Source organism: Habropoda laboriosa, unplaced genomic scaffold (genome assembly GCF_001263275.1).
Source record: "Habropoda laboriosa isolate 0110345459 unplaced genomic scaffold, ASM126327v1 scaffold311, whole genome shotgun sequence".
Lineage (NCBI taxonomy): Eukaryota > Metazoa > Arthropoda > Insecta > Hymenoptera > Apidae > Habropoda > Habropoda laboriosa.
The window spans coordinates 206,075-220,079 of NW_017100426.1; the positions used below are offsets into that span (position 1 = coordinate 206,075).

General features: G+C 34.3%; 1 protein-coding gene across 1 annotated transcript in view; it reads right to left on the reverse strand.

Moving 5' to 3' along the window:
• The window catches only part of LOC108575529 (WD repeat-containing protein 37), a 24,386-nt gene that overhangs the window by 9,906 nt on the left and 475 nt on the right, over window positions 1–14,005 (reverse strand). Inside the window, exons 2-5 of the mRNA XM_017938351.1 lie at window positions 13,504–13,629; window positions 12,103–12,354; window positions 7,229–7,448; window positions 1,430–1,717 (exon numbers count right to left, since the gene is read on the reverse strand). Coding sequence (XP_017793840.1) covers window positions 1,430–1,717; window positions 7,229–7,448; window positions 12,103–12,354; window positions 13,504–13,629 — 886 coding nt within the window. The remainder of the gene's footprint in view (window positions 1–1,429; window positions 1,718–7,228; window positions 7,449–12,102; window positions 12,355–13,503; window positions 13,630–14,005) is intronic.

Genomic DNA, 14,005 nt, shown 5'->3' on the forward strand with positions numbered 1-14,005 from the left:
TTTGTCGAATTTATATTGTGTTAAACCATTTGTATTAACTTTAATTTACTTACTGTAATAACTATCACTTGTGTAAATATATTCAATAACTATCTAAAAACAAAAAAAAAAGAAACCTAAAGATATCACACTATAAACCGCACGAATTTATTGGCCAACCTACGTCCGGTTCTGTCAGATTTTTCCCGACCTAACCCGTAGTCTCGGGTACCCGCACATCCCCCGTTGATACATGTAAAGTGTGCTTACAAAACATGCTTTTGCTGTTACAACTAACTACAGGGATATTTTTTGTAGCGACCGCCACAGAGGGCCTCTTGGGGCGAAGAGTCAAGAGCTGTTTTCTAAACCTCTCTGGGTTTTTCGCCCTGGAGGGCACGAGAAATGTTTTAGCAATGCCTCTACTTTCTGGGACTTTTCCCAACGCAAGTAAGGGGCTTTTCAAGTGAGCCCCGAAAAGAGACGAGCAGACAGTCGTAAACCTTCGAGCTACACAGTTTCTCTTCCAAACCATACGCGTCGTTCGCATTCGCAATTTAGCTTTCAAGTGTTTGTTAAAATATACATGGTTACATAATATGGTTTGATTACTCACCTCACGTCCGTTCCAAATTTTATAAAGAGAAAAAATAACAAAGAGTCTAGCCAAATAAGCGTGGTAAAAATGCCCCTAAACCAATTCTATCTACAAAATGAGTCCTTTTGCACATCTTTTTAATTACAACCTGATTTATAGATGTCAGTTTCTTTGCTCGTTGATTATTTATGAATAAGGTGTCATTACTTGATAAACTCTCCATCCTGCAAAAGGACTCATTTTGTAGGTAGAATTTCAAGGAGTGCAATCACACTTTTTTTTTTCACGTGCACGGAATGGTAAAAACTAGTGGTTTTTAATTTTTTTAACTCTGACGCTGGCTCCCAAAATATCTGAAAAAATTATGAGTTAATAAACACGACAGGCATCTTCTACTGTAAAAATACAAATGTTGTCATTTGATAACTTCAGTAAAAAAATTAGCATTTTGAATGTTATTTAATTTTCTAAAAATAGGCTTTTCATTCGAAAAATCTGAAAAAATTCTTAGATATGTAACACTCTGGCTATAGTATCTCAGATTTTTTTCATAATTCTTTATCGGATAGAACAAAAGAAATCAAGTATGAAATGAAAATGATGTTTAGGTCGATAACTGCCCTAATAATAGGGGTAGAAGGCTAAAACTTTGTCAGAATGGATTTTCTAGAAAGCTTTTTTAATTAACGTATCACACGTTTCATTTGGTTTAGGGGCACTTTTACCATGCTTATTCGGCTAGACCCTTTCTGGTAAAACACTGCACAAATATTTTATACAGTCATTTTGGTGTTGCCCCCTCTGGCCACTGCGTATGATGTAACATACAAATACAGTTGGGAATTTACTTACTCGGTATGTGCTTGAAAAACAGAGACAGAGTGAACGGGTTCTCTAAAATCCCATAGACGAAACGTGCTGTCCCTGCTCGACGTAACGCAAAGTCGTTGGGTATGATGAGTTGACACGTGAGAAAGTTCTTGATCGTGTCCACATAGTGTGTGAATAATTTCTCCAGTTTCCACATCGTAAAGATTCGAAGTCCTATCCCAAGAAGCAGAGACAACTTGTTCTGCATCGGGTAACCAGTCCGCAGCCATCACGACTCCTGAATGACCCAGCAATTCTCGCACTGGAGTTCTGCAACAATGCGACTTTTATAGAGGATAAAGATAGCCAATAAATTTACACGTCAAAATTAATCGAGGAACTTTTAAACAAAATTCATCGTAAAACTACTGTTCAAACATCACTAAGTTATTTGTTTTAAGATTTCGCGAAATAGGAAACTCTTATAGAAGACTTTTTCGACGCAACCATTAGACTGCTGACAGAATTGAACTGTATTTTAATGTTAGCGGTCACATTAGAGCTAGCTATACTAACAGATAACAAAGCAATTAGGAATCTACCGCCGTACACTATACTAAATCTTGCAATGGTGAATTTTAATTTAAATAGAGGTTATATATACAGCGGGTGATCAAATTATTAGAGCCACAATACGAAAAATATGCTTTTTGTGTTTGTGTAGAAATAAAATCACAATATCAAGGTTTTGTAATTTTTAATTGACAATTTGTCCACTAAAGAGACACAAAACAGTTAGTGTTTGGTAGCGCCATTTTTTGCTGCAATTACCGCTTTGATTCCTCTAGACATATTTTCAATACATTTGAAATAATTTATTACATATTATAAGGAGTAAAAATACAACAACAAAAATGCTCAAGATCTATAAACCAACAAAACTGTAACACGCAGTTGACAAGTGGCGACTGGCAGTACCCATACAAAATAACGTCCACATGACATTGTGACATGTATTTGCAATCTGCAAATATAAATGTTTCATAAAAAAATAATAAGAATTCAGTGTAACTAGGCTTTCATCTAAAAATTAATCGTTATAATGTAAAACCGTCAATTCTTTACAGGTGGCTCTACTAATTTGATCACCCACTGTAATTACCTCCTTATTCCTCGATCCTTTGTCCACAGAATGTGACTTCAAAAAATGTGGAGCAACGTAGGTAATGTCAGTACAGCAACGACAAAGTTGAAGCGAACTTGCAATACTTATAGGCGGCGGTATGCAATCTGTAAGCTTTACTTATTTATTTATTTTTTTTTGCGATCTTACTTGTGTCGCCCCACATTTTTGAACGTCATTCTGTAGAGAAAGAATCAAGGAATGAGGAGATAATTTTACATTGGTGTTACCTCGTCGGGAACAATAAGCAAAATGACAATAAAGATGGAATGGACTCGCAGAACTTACAGGTGGCGGTGTGCAACCTGTAAGTTTTATTTTATTTTTTGTTAGACCGTGGGTACAGATCTATGAGTAATTGTACGCTATTTTTCTGGACAATACTCGCTATTGTAATAGTGTCCATGCGGCGCTAAACGACGTGCATCATGATAAACTTCATTTTCTTTTTCAATGTTCCCGAAATGACTCTGTGGGTGACGGAAGAATAAACGTACGCGTGCTCGCGCTTGAAATCTTTTATTTAGAAAACCCAGACGAGATGTCTGATGTCGCTCGTGCGACTTTCGGCGGTTGAATCCTTTCGCGTCGTCGGTCGGGACCCTGGCTGCCCTCGGAACGGATCTCAAGTGTCTCCCCGCTTTCCGAGGGCAGCCATCCTTATCGGCCCGCCGCGACATCGACAGCGACGAAAGACACGTTCGTTGCGTGCGTCTCGCAGTCTCGATGGTGTTTACAATATGGCGCCGTGCGCGCTGCATGGGCCGCCACAACTCCATCTTTTTGAAAAGCTTATTTTACATGTCAAAGTTCGAGCAATCTAATGGTATTTTTTTCAGATTGTTTTATAGGTGAGAATAGCATCAACTCAGCACGTGGTTATTTCAAAGTCACAGTGTACCAGGTGATTGAACTTGTCTTGACATGAGTTACAACACTATGAATTAAAAAACATGTAATGCCATTTAAAAAAATGAAGGTGACCATGACTTTTCATTGGAAAAAAGAACTTTTGGAAATTTTTCTATTGCAACTTGTAGGCGACTGAAAACTGATCAACTTTTGTTCAAAACACTTTTTCGTCAGATCACCGGAAGGGCTTGAGAAATCGTGGTAAATGTTATGTAGGAGACCCTGTATACAGGGTGAAGTATTTAAAACAGGTCACCTGAATAACTCACTTGCTTTCGATGATCGAAAGAAATGTGTCAGATCAAATTTACTTGGTTTCGAGGGGCACATAATCTGATGTGAATAATTTTTTTGTAGGTGGAAGCATAGAGAAGATATGAAGGTCAACCCTGTTTTTTTAAATGGAATGGTGTTGTTTTTTATTTACATTCTTATAGAGCGTTTCAAGACGAATACAATGACCTATATGAAGGTCACTTAAGGAGAACTACAATGGAAAATAAATTGCTTAAAGATATTCTTCGAACACTTCGGTGATTTACTCATTTACATAGATACTGTTAAGGGATAACACCTACGTAACTGGCTGAAAATGAACTCTACATTTGGGAATTTTTTGTGATTTTCTCAATGGTGCTATTGAAAGATTATTTGGATAACTTTATTATCCATATTAAGAAGTGCAAAACGTAATTTTTTTACTGCAAAAATATTCAAAATGGCGGAGCTGCAATTGGATGAAGGAGGCAGCCGATCCGGCAAGGTGGTCCGCAGCTAGCAGCATAAGTGTCGTCGTTTTTGAGCTAGAATAAAAAAGAAAAATTTTTATTTTCTTTACTCCAATATCTAGAGAAATACGTAGCCGTTTTTGAAATTATTGATTTTTGACAAAATGGTGGAGTTTAAAAAAAATTTTTTCGAAAAAGGTCGTGTAAAATTACCTATAACACAAACAATTTTTAACTTATCAAAAAAATCCTACGTATTTCTCTAGAAAATCTAGTTTTTAAAGTCCTGTTAAAATTTAAAGTTAATCGATTAAAAATTGTTTGAGTTATACTGCTAGCCAACTTTAAAAATGCTGTTTCGAGAAAAACGCGTTTAAAGTTTTGAATGTAAATGTTCTTTGATTAACAATTGAAATTTAATACTTACAGTGCATTTACATTTAGTCTGCGATCCCAGGACCATAGAGTTGCCCTTCGACAACAAGATTTTCTTCCTTTATCTTTTTTCGCAGCTTTTATTAGACTTGAGCGAGCCTCTTTTGCCGCATCGCTGAGAGATCGGTCGGACAGTTTGGTGCGCTGTTCATAGGCCTCGATGCAGAAATTATAACAATTACAGCCTATAGTGATGCTCAGGACTTGCATTATTTGCATAATACTGCTCATTCCATCGTTGAATAGGCAGACGGCGATGTCAGAGCAAACTTCAAGTACTTTTTTACCGCTCGATGAACTTTTCGGCGCGATCGACCACACGACGGCATTAAAGCTCTCGTTGCTATTTTGAGTAAATCCTTCTAAGCAACGATTGAGCAGTTCATCGGAACTGAAGTCCGCGTACACAGGTTTGATTTCCTCAAAAACCTGTGCTTACATCGCCGGTCTGTGCTTATATCCAATTTATTTGTGGCTTCGGGCATTTTTCGTGCTGAGGTTGTGCGTCTGTCGAGATCTTATGGTAAAGAGTGGCCCATATCTCGTCTCGCATTTTTTCAATCGAATCTGAGTTCCTTCTTATAGCCAGACCATAATAAATTACTAATTCGTCAATTAATTTGCCCGTTAGCTTGCCTTTTTTTCCAAGACCTTTCTTCGATTTTTTCAGGTTCCTCAGCTGCGTACCCATGCGTTTTTGCACGTGATCAATGCACTCTTTTTTAGTAATACGTACGTCTCCGTAAGGCTCAGCATCTAATACGCCTTTGAAAGTTTTACTACCGCCATCGCCGATGTAATTACTGTATTCAACGCCATACAGAGTTTCGGAGCGCTTAAACATTTCGACCACCACAGTTATCAGCATGGGACTCGAGCCACTCCTGGTATTCTGCAGTGTCCTCCTTCTTTTTCCACAGTTCACAAGATTTACAGTACCTGGATTTAACTAGTATATTAATGACCTTGCCCGTGTTCCAGCCGATTAGCGTCACTAATCCAAAGAGCGACGAGAATCATTGTTTTCTCCACGATCCATCGCCGGAGACGGTGAGGCCCTCGGTTTGTCCTTTTTCGGCACTTCATCTTTTCTCTTCTTGCACTGCTTGCTCCATACTTGCCGTATGAACTGCGTCTGTGGCTATAGAGATTGTACGTATGATCTTATCGCAGAGTGACTGAAACATAGGCCGAGGCAGATCCACGAATGCGCAAAACTATCAAACCGTTCAAGCCCAATAAACGCATTCCAAAAACTATCCTTCGATTAATTTCGTAAGCATTTTTTATAAAACTGCAACTGGGAATAGACGTATCGCCATACACGCCGCAAGAAACCACAATTTTGAATCCCAAGCCGCGTTTATTTGCCTCGTAGAATTTTATATCTCTTCCGCACTTTTTGCACACAAGTTGCGAGATTGTCGAAAAAACAGTCACAAAGTTTAATATTCGACAACTGTAAGTCATCCACCTTAATATCTTGCGCACTGTCGGTCAGTTTTAATTTTTTTGCCGAGGTACCAACGCTCTCGCTTTCGGCTTCCACTTCATGATGATTCAAAGGACGCCATTTTTTCGCCCTGCTTCGCCTTTTTGCGGTCGTATTATATTTTGAACCTTTTTTTCGAGGCATATACTTTCTTTGAAATATCACTCATTGTCACTTTCCACAAAACTGTACAAAATAAATAATAAACAATCGTTGTATCAAGTAAAAATCAAGGAGATGCTCGATGCACGTACGGTTAGCGTCCTTTCAACAGCTGTATTAACCGTTACATTTTAAACTTATACATATAGTACTAAAGTCATCTACATGTAACCGTGAAAGCTTTTACCGCAGGTAAAAATATGTGTACCCTATGAACTGTAAATCTTTCGAAGTGCCACACGCTCGCTCGATCCGGCTCACGGCACTCTGAGGTGCTTGGCGCGGAAGCCTATAACTTCAAACAAAAATTTTTTCTGGTTATAAAAACATTTGTACTTCATTGCTAAGACCCTAAAGTGTATTTCTTGAAAATTTTACATAGGTGTTACCCCTTATACCAGTGTTCAAAATGGCGATCCTGAGCGTCGATACACGATCTAAAACGTTAAATGTTTTTTCGTATCTTTATATATCATTGTCATTTCTATATTTCCGTTATTGCTATTCCCTTTCGTTGTTATACATTCTTATTATTTTATATTTTTGTTAAGTTTAAACAATATATTGACTGTTATAAACAGTCTCTACCTTCTACACTTCATTCTAAATTATTTCTATTTTAACCCTAGTACGTTCTTTCGTTCGACTCTACACTTGAGGTTTTTGGGTCTTTTTTGACCCAAAGGTCTTAGGTGTAACAATTTTTGTTACCAGCACTCCATAGGAACTTAGGTAATGAACTTTCGATGTAATGTTAAGGGATAACAGCAAAAGTAAGTAAAAAGATAAGAAGGCGATGGGTCAAAAAAGACCCGAAGACCGTACTAGGGTTAATACCTTCATTATCGTTTTTCACTCACTAAACTACTTTCTAAATAAAAAATTTCATTAAGCAATACAGAAAGTCAAGTTAACTCCATAAACTATACCTTAAAGTAGGAGGTTCATCTTGTTCTTCATTTGCAGTAATCGTACCGCTAAGATTTCTATCAGAACTTAATCCTGATAGATCTTCAGACGAATTTTGCCTTTTAGGTAAGTCCCAATCAACGGCCGCTTGCCACACATGTGTAGAATTATCACCACTTGATGTAAGCGCCAACTCTTTGATAGGATGAAAGCGCACAGAATTCACAGATCCAGAATGACCTACGAATTGAAAAAAAATATTGCATTAATCAATAACAAAATTCTAAATAATTCAGTACATTGTCTACAGGGTGTTCCGTTTATCCAAAGAATATTCTTACAGAAGTTGTTTGGTATATAGGGGGCTGTTAGGTGGTATAAATAATTTTTCTGTAGGTGTAGTAGTGGGGTAGATATCAAAGTCAAATTAATTTTTTTTAAACGCTATATTTTTCTATTTCTAATATTATAGCGTGAAAACGAGACATACAACAATTTTTTTAGGATGATTTAAAACTGATTATTGTTAAGTTCAGTCCGATTCATGACGTGTTTGAACTTATTTTCATCGATAGAACCTCTCCAATCCACTGGTACTGTTTTCATCAAAATAGAATGAAAATTATAGAAATTGACATATTTATGTACTTATGTATATACCTTTCAAGTGCCGCGTCTTGCTTATTCTCGCAATATCTATCTCACGTAGTTTTATTGAATGTGTATATATGTGTGTCGCAGCATAGAAAACGTAAGTACATAGTTCTTCCTGATTTTCAAATATCGTAGCCCATTTCTTAATATTTTCTTCTAATAATTCTTTGCCTAATATTTCTAAAAAAATTTTCTTCTAACTTTTACCAAACTTTTACACTTTCCCACGTATAATACTTTGTAATCTACATATATTACAAATGCATTATACACAACCATATCAATACAGGAAACCCTGGATAATTGCACGAACATCGGGACCCAAACTTAGCAATTATACAGAGGTAGAAACGATTTTATTTCTAAAAACTAGAAACTATTTTAAATCTAGAAATTTTTATCAACAAATTTGTTGCATTTTTCTGATTAAAATGATACCAAACACGATATAATTTGAAGCATATTTACTTACTTACTAAATGATAATAAGTAATAAGTAAATACAATTCAAATTATATCATGTTTGAACTCATTTTAATCAGATAGATCTCACAAATACGTTAGTACAAGTTTAATTTAAAAGAAGTCGAAAATATAAAAGTTTCACCTTTGAATTAGTAGCGGAGACCCGACCAAAACCGGATGCACGGGTAAAACCGGGATCTACTATTATTTTTAAAACGGTTTAAAATATTTCCGGATCAATGCAGCCATTAATTGACGCTATTTACAATAGATTAGAGCATAAACAAAATATGATCACGATACATACATATGTGCCTTCTAAAGTTATAATACTTTTCGTGTTTGTGAGTGCTGTGATCTAATTTTCACCGAATTATAAACTCTATAATTGCTGATATTGTTTAGGAAAGTATTTTTTTAAGAGTCTAAGACAAGTCCACGACAGTCGAGTTAACGAACAACTCAGCTAAACATTCAACGACGTCCATCTGCTCCATAGTCATAGACGATTCAAGCAATAGTTGTGAAGATCTGACGAATCGATCGAGCACGATTATTTTAGCTTATCGTCAACAGCGTTCGTATCAATACATCGTTGCGTTCATTATTTTATCCGGTGTAACGGTCGAACATAGTGTCTTGAGTATACTGGTCTTGGTTGTGGGGAGAGTGGTAGGCCTGACCAGCTCTCGGTTGGCCGGTCGTATCTATGGATGCTGTAGCCTAGGATGTTTTCACAATAACTTGAGCGGTTCTGCCTGTACTCCTGAGACAGAACTGATTGGTGATTTTGTTCATCTCTTGCGATCTCCGGTGGCGAGACTAGTACATTTCGCAGTATGTATCTCGAATCAAGAGGGACCGGCCAAGCGGTAATCGAAACCGCGACTTCCGGACGGCAAGCTGACACTCTACGTCCATAGCCAAGGCGCTCGCTTGATTTCCTCGTTGTTATTGATGAAATTAAAAAACAATGGCGACACTGAATATAAAGTTTTGATTTTTTCGACTTTTCTTTGTCTTTAAGAGGCTGTAAAAATTAGAAAAATATATATTTTTGCTGTGCTCTAGGAACAGAGTTAATTTTTTGTTTTTGCCGTAGTCCTTGCGTTTCTTTCTTTGTCCAACGCCAAATGTAAATAATATTCAAATTTTCGTTGTTGAAACCTCCGCCAGTGTTGCAGCGTTTTTAATGGTTTCTTCTTTCTTCATGTCGTAAATCTTCATTAAGTTTTAGCACACATTCAGACAAATCCCCTGTGCGTTTTGTGATAAATGCCGTCTTTTCTTAATAATTTCTTCACCCTGTTGTATATCATTTCCTTTTTCAGGCTGATCATTTTATACTTGTTCACGACGGTAATCGTGAGAAGAACATGAGCTTTCACAAAGCTGAAACATTTTTAGTATTAAATCACCACTTCACTCTCTCTGAAGAAGCGTAGAAATGCAAATTTCCAATAGATGTTCACAGTTCGAAAGTCAAACTGATTCTAATATGTTTACTGAAAACTAGGTGCAGCTAGAACAATGAAAGTTTTTCCTTCTGGGGGAAGCTGCTTTTGAAAGTACGGTTACAGGTAAAGGTTTTATTGAGGTCTTTAACATCTTCATTTACCTGCTGCTGTTCTGTACAGATAGAAAATGCAAAAAGATTGTGTAGCTTCGGACATAGAAAGAAATTACAAATATTTCAGATAGTAATTAATATTAACATATTTTCCATTTGTAAATGAAATACCATTTTCTATTTGAAATACCAAATCATATGCTACCATTCATTTATTGTTGGAACCCTCAAACAAACTGCCGACTCTTGAGAGTTTAATTTACGACCTCGTTATATCGTGGCTCCAACTATACTTGTTGCCTCTAAAGTGCCTTTTCCTTTTACGGTTGGTATGCTGATTGGCTCCTTTTTTCCCTCTTCCGTCCATCTTAAAACTTCACGAGACTAAATTTTACTTCACGTTTGCGTTCGCTCTTCTCAACACCCGAATTTACAATAAGTTCTCAGTCAAATTGTGTTCTTTGAATACTTTGAACTCTCAAAACAATACTGAGATCGTATTTCCAAGCCATTTCGTGAAGACTATCGCAGTCTACAAAGGTAAACAACGATCCTATGTGCAGATTACCACGCGGTTTACTATTGCGAAACTCCATTCTCCCTATCGTCGGTCTTTAATGAGTCACACTAAACGAACTACAACTTCGTTATTTTCTCGAATACGACTATAAAATTTTAGAGGCATATTTTTAGTGTTGTACTTTCGATATATGCAAAAAAAAAAGAATTTGATTTTTTGGACCTGTTACACTAAATAGAATACCCTCTTGAATTGAATTTTGCCTCTAGCAGTAACAAAATCTTGACAATTATATATTATTTTTGTTATAATTTTGCTTTGCCTATAAGAATAAACACCGCAAAACTAGTTCAGAGTGATGCATTATACAAATTATGAATGAAATGACTTAACACAGATATAAGATCTAACGATAGTTACTAAATATTGTTGGTTCAAGCATAATTCTAATTTTCATGGTTTTTAACGTACTTCAGCAAAATTTTTAAATAAATGTAAAAGTTAATTAATTTCTTGTTCAATACACGTACAAATGTTTTTTTTTTTTACGTTTTTTACATACAAACAAAAACTCTTTTCTATAAATTACCAGATTTCGTTAAAATATACCTTTCCAATGTGAAACATTATTCTGTCATAATCCATAGTTCTATCCACTTTTTCCTCTTATCTATACTGGTTGTACCATGTGAAATAGACCACCTAAATATCTCTTTTAATTATGATAATACGAAAGATATTTCATATGCAATTTGTTTGATGCCAAAGGCGAATACATTCTAAGAAATTTTTTCGGAATTTTTGAAGTCAATGATGTTTTTTTGCATATAAATATATATTTGTCTTTCTCTGTATATTTCACTGTGTTTATCAAACTGTGTTTAAACATATAGAAAGTGTCCCATAAGTATTGTCTAGGTGAAGGTGCCTCTGAAATTTTAAGGTGACCTTTGTTTTTTAAATGAAAGACCAACATATTATAAGTCAATGGATGCTAGGCGTGAATGAATTTGTCACGCCTAACTAAAAGAAAACATATTCCATATAAAAGAACAAAGGTCATCTTGAAATCTCGAAAGCACCTCCATCTACTTAGACAAGATTTGTATCCATAATAAGATGTCCCTCTCCAAACAGAGTAAATTCTATTTGAAACATTTTTCGGATAACGTGTAGTTCGAGAAATAATTGCATGGAAAGATTATAATGGGACACCCTGTATAATAGTATGACCTTTAAATGATATCTAGCTTCCAGAATTAAAGTAAATTATGACTGTTTTCATCGAGATTTTCAGGCAATGGATAACTTCAGCAGCAACATGAGGTGATTTGTAAATGTAAATAAACATATTCACTTCTTCATATTCATATCTTCTGATGCTGTACATTGTTCCTCATAAAGTTCTTGTTTTAATGATGCAGAATAATTATTTTGCAGTATATTTTGCTTTTCACAATCACATTCAAAGCAATCGACATAGTATAAAATGTTCTTATGAAAATTTAATTACTCTTATCAAATGTTTTTAATGTTACGCATTTTTATATTTTAATTATTTTTACTGAAATTGTGCAACCAAAAAATTTAAAAATAATGCATGATTTTTTAAATAAATAATGTAGATTGAAAATGAAGACAAAATTGATAAATATCGATTGTATATAATTTAAAGAAAAACTAACCAATATATTGCAATAAGCAACGTCCACTATCCACAGCCCAAACTCTAGCAGTGTGGTCAGCAGAAGCTGTGGCAATAATTTGCCCTGATCGTCCAACAGAAACTTCCCAAACTCCATCTCGATGTCCAAAATATTCTCTTTGCATACTACAAGTCATAGTTGGTGTTTTAAAACTGGAAACTATTTTACTGGTCTGGGCCTTCAATTTATTAGAAGTTGTTTTCGTTTTTGGTGCTGAATTCCCTGCCATAGCTGCAAAGAACACATATTATTGTAACATTTAAATCAAAATGATAGAAAAATTGTAATCTTATTTACTAAACAACTCTATATTTACTATAAACTGCCACAAATCTTTATGGAAACTATTAAATACAAATAATTCTTTTTGAACCATATTTCTTTCATAAAATAGACCAGGTATTAATAAATCTTTCCACCAAAAGAAGAGGGAAAAACTTCTGAATTATTCAGACTAAAAATATTGAAAACTTGTACAAAAAATTGTATGCTTAAATTAATTCACATTATTTTTGTACATTAAAGGAGCCACATTTAAACCATAAAACATTTCTTTACCACTATTCATTACATTTTCTTTTACTTCTATTTATCAGGATATCCTAGTAATCATAGTACAACCAAGCTGTAGGTGATTCTTTATGAAAAATTAATCGAAATTGTAGAATAAAGTTTTTGCATACATGAGGTTTCGCTTTTAAGAAAAACAACTTTGAATACCTGTCAGGTACTGTATTATTAATTATACTATAATAGAAAAGATATTATTAACACGTGGCTATTGTAATGAGGCTGCAAACTATCTTCAAGTGATTTACAAAATTTGGGAAACATATTAAACGACATTCATATTTCTTTAATTTGTAGGCCAAATGCTATATTAATAGCATTTAGGCCAAATAACATTGTAATAATATTTATAATGTACTAAAAACTGAAGTGCAACACCTATTTTATGATTTTAAACATATCACTATCAATGCCTATAAACAATAATATGGTTCAAAATAGTTGATAATAAAGCAATATAATAACTGCTGTATATTTATGCAACAAATTTTCAAAATTTTCTCATAAAATTTTATTTTGCGATTCCGATTCATTTTTCGATTAATTTTCGTAAGGAACTACCCTCTCGATTGTATTATAATTACTGAGGACACCATGTATAATAATATAAATGTATGCACTATATGAAGAATTTTGTTAAACCACAAAACATATACACAACTCTACCTTTAACAACTTTAAAAAGAACAAGGCCTAATATATTTGTTTTATGAATATTGTTTTTATATAAACTTCTAGATGTAAAGAGGAAACTAATATTTTAAATATTAGCATTCATAAGATAATTCTTGAAGTAATAAGCATTCTTACATTTCTGTTTGGAAAGACCTTTTGTATCTGGAAAGTCTGCAACATCTCCAAGAGGTATATTCCTTTCTCCAGAACCATAACATTCTCTTTCCAGTCTCTCATTAAGGGTATCTATCTTCTCTTGCACTACATCAATAAATATTTAAAGTCTTAATTAATTACAATTAAATTTCTACATCAATTTTTGAAGATATGAAAAGAACCTTAAATTTTAATAGTATTACTTATATTGACAATTTAATTAAAAAAAATTTTTAAACAATAAAGACAATTAATAGCAATATGAGTAATTAAACAAATATAATATTACATGCAGAATAATTTTAAGTAAATATTAATAAAATAATCATTAAATGGAACTAAGTACCACATACAATGTAGCTTTTCATTATTTTTTATATAACTTGACAATATTAAAAGCAAATGTGTTTCTTTGATATTGTTTAATCAATCATACATCCTTTAAATAAAATACTACATTTTTATTTCATAAAACTAAAAA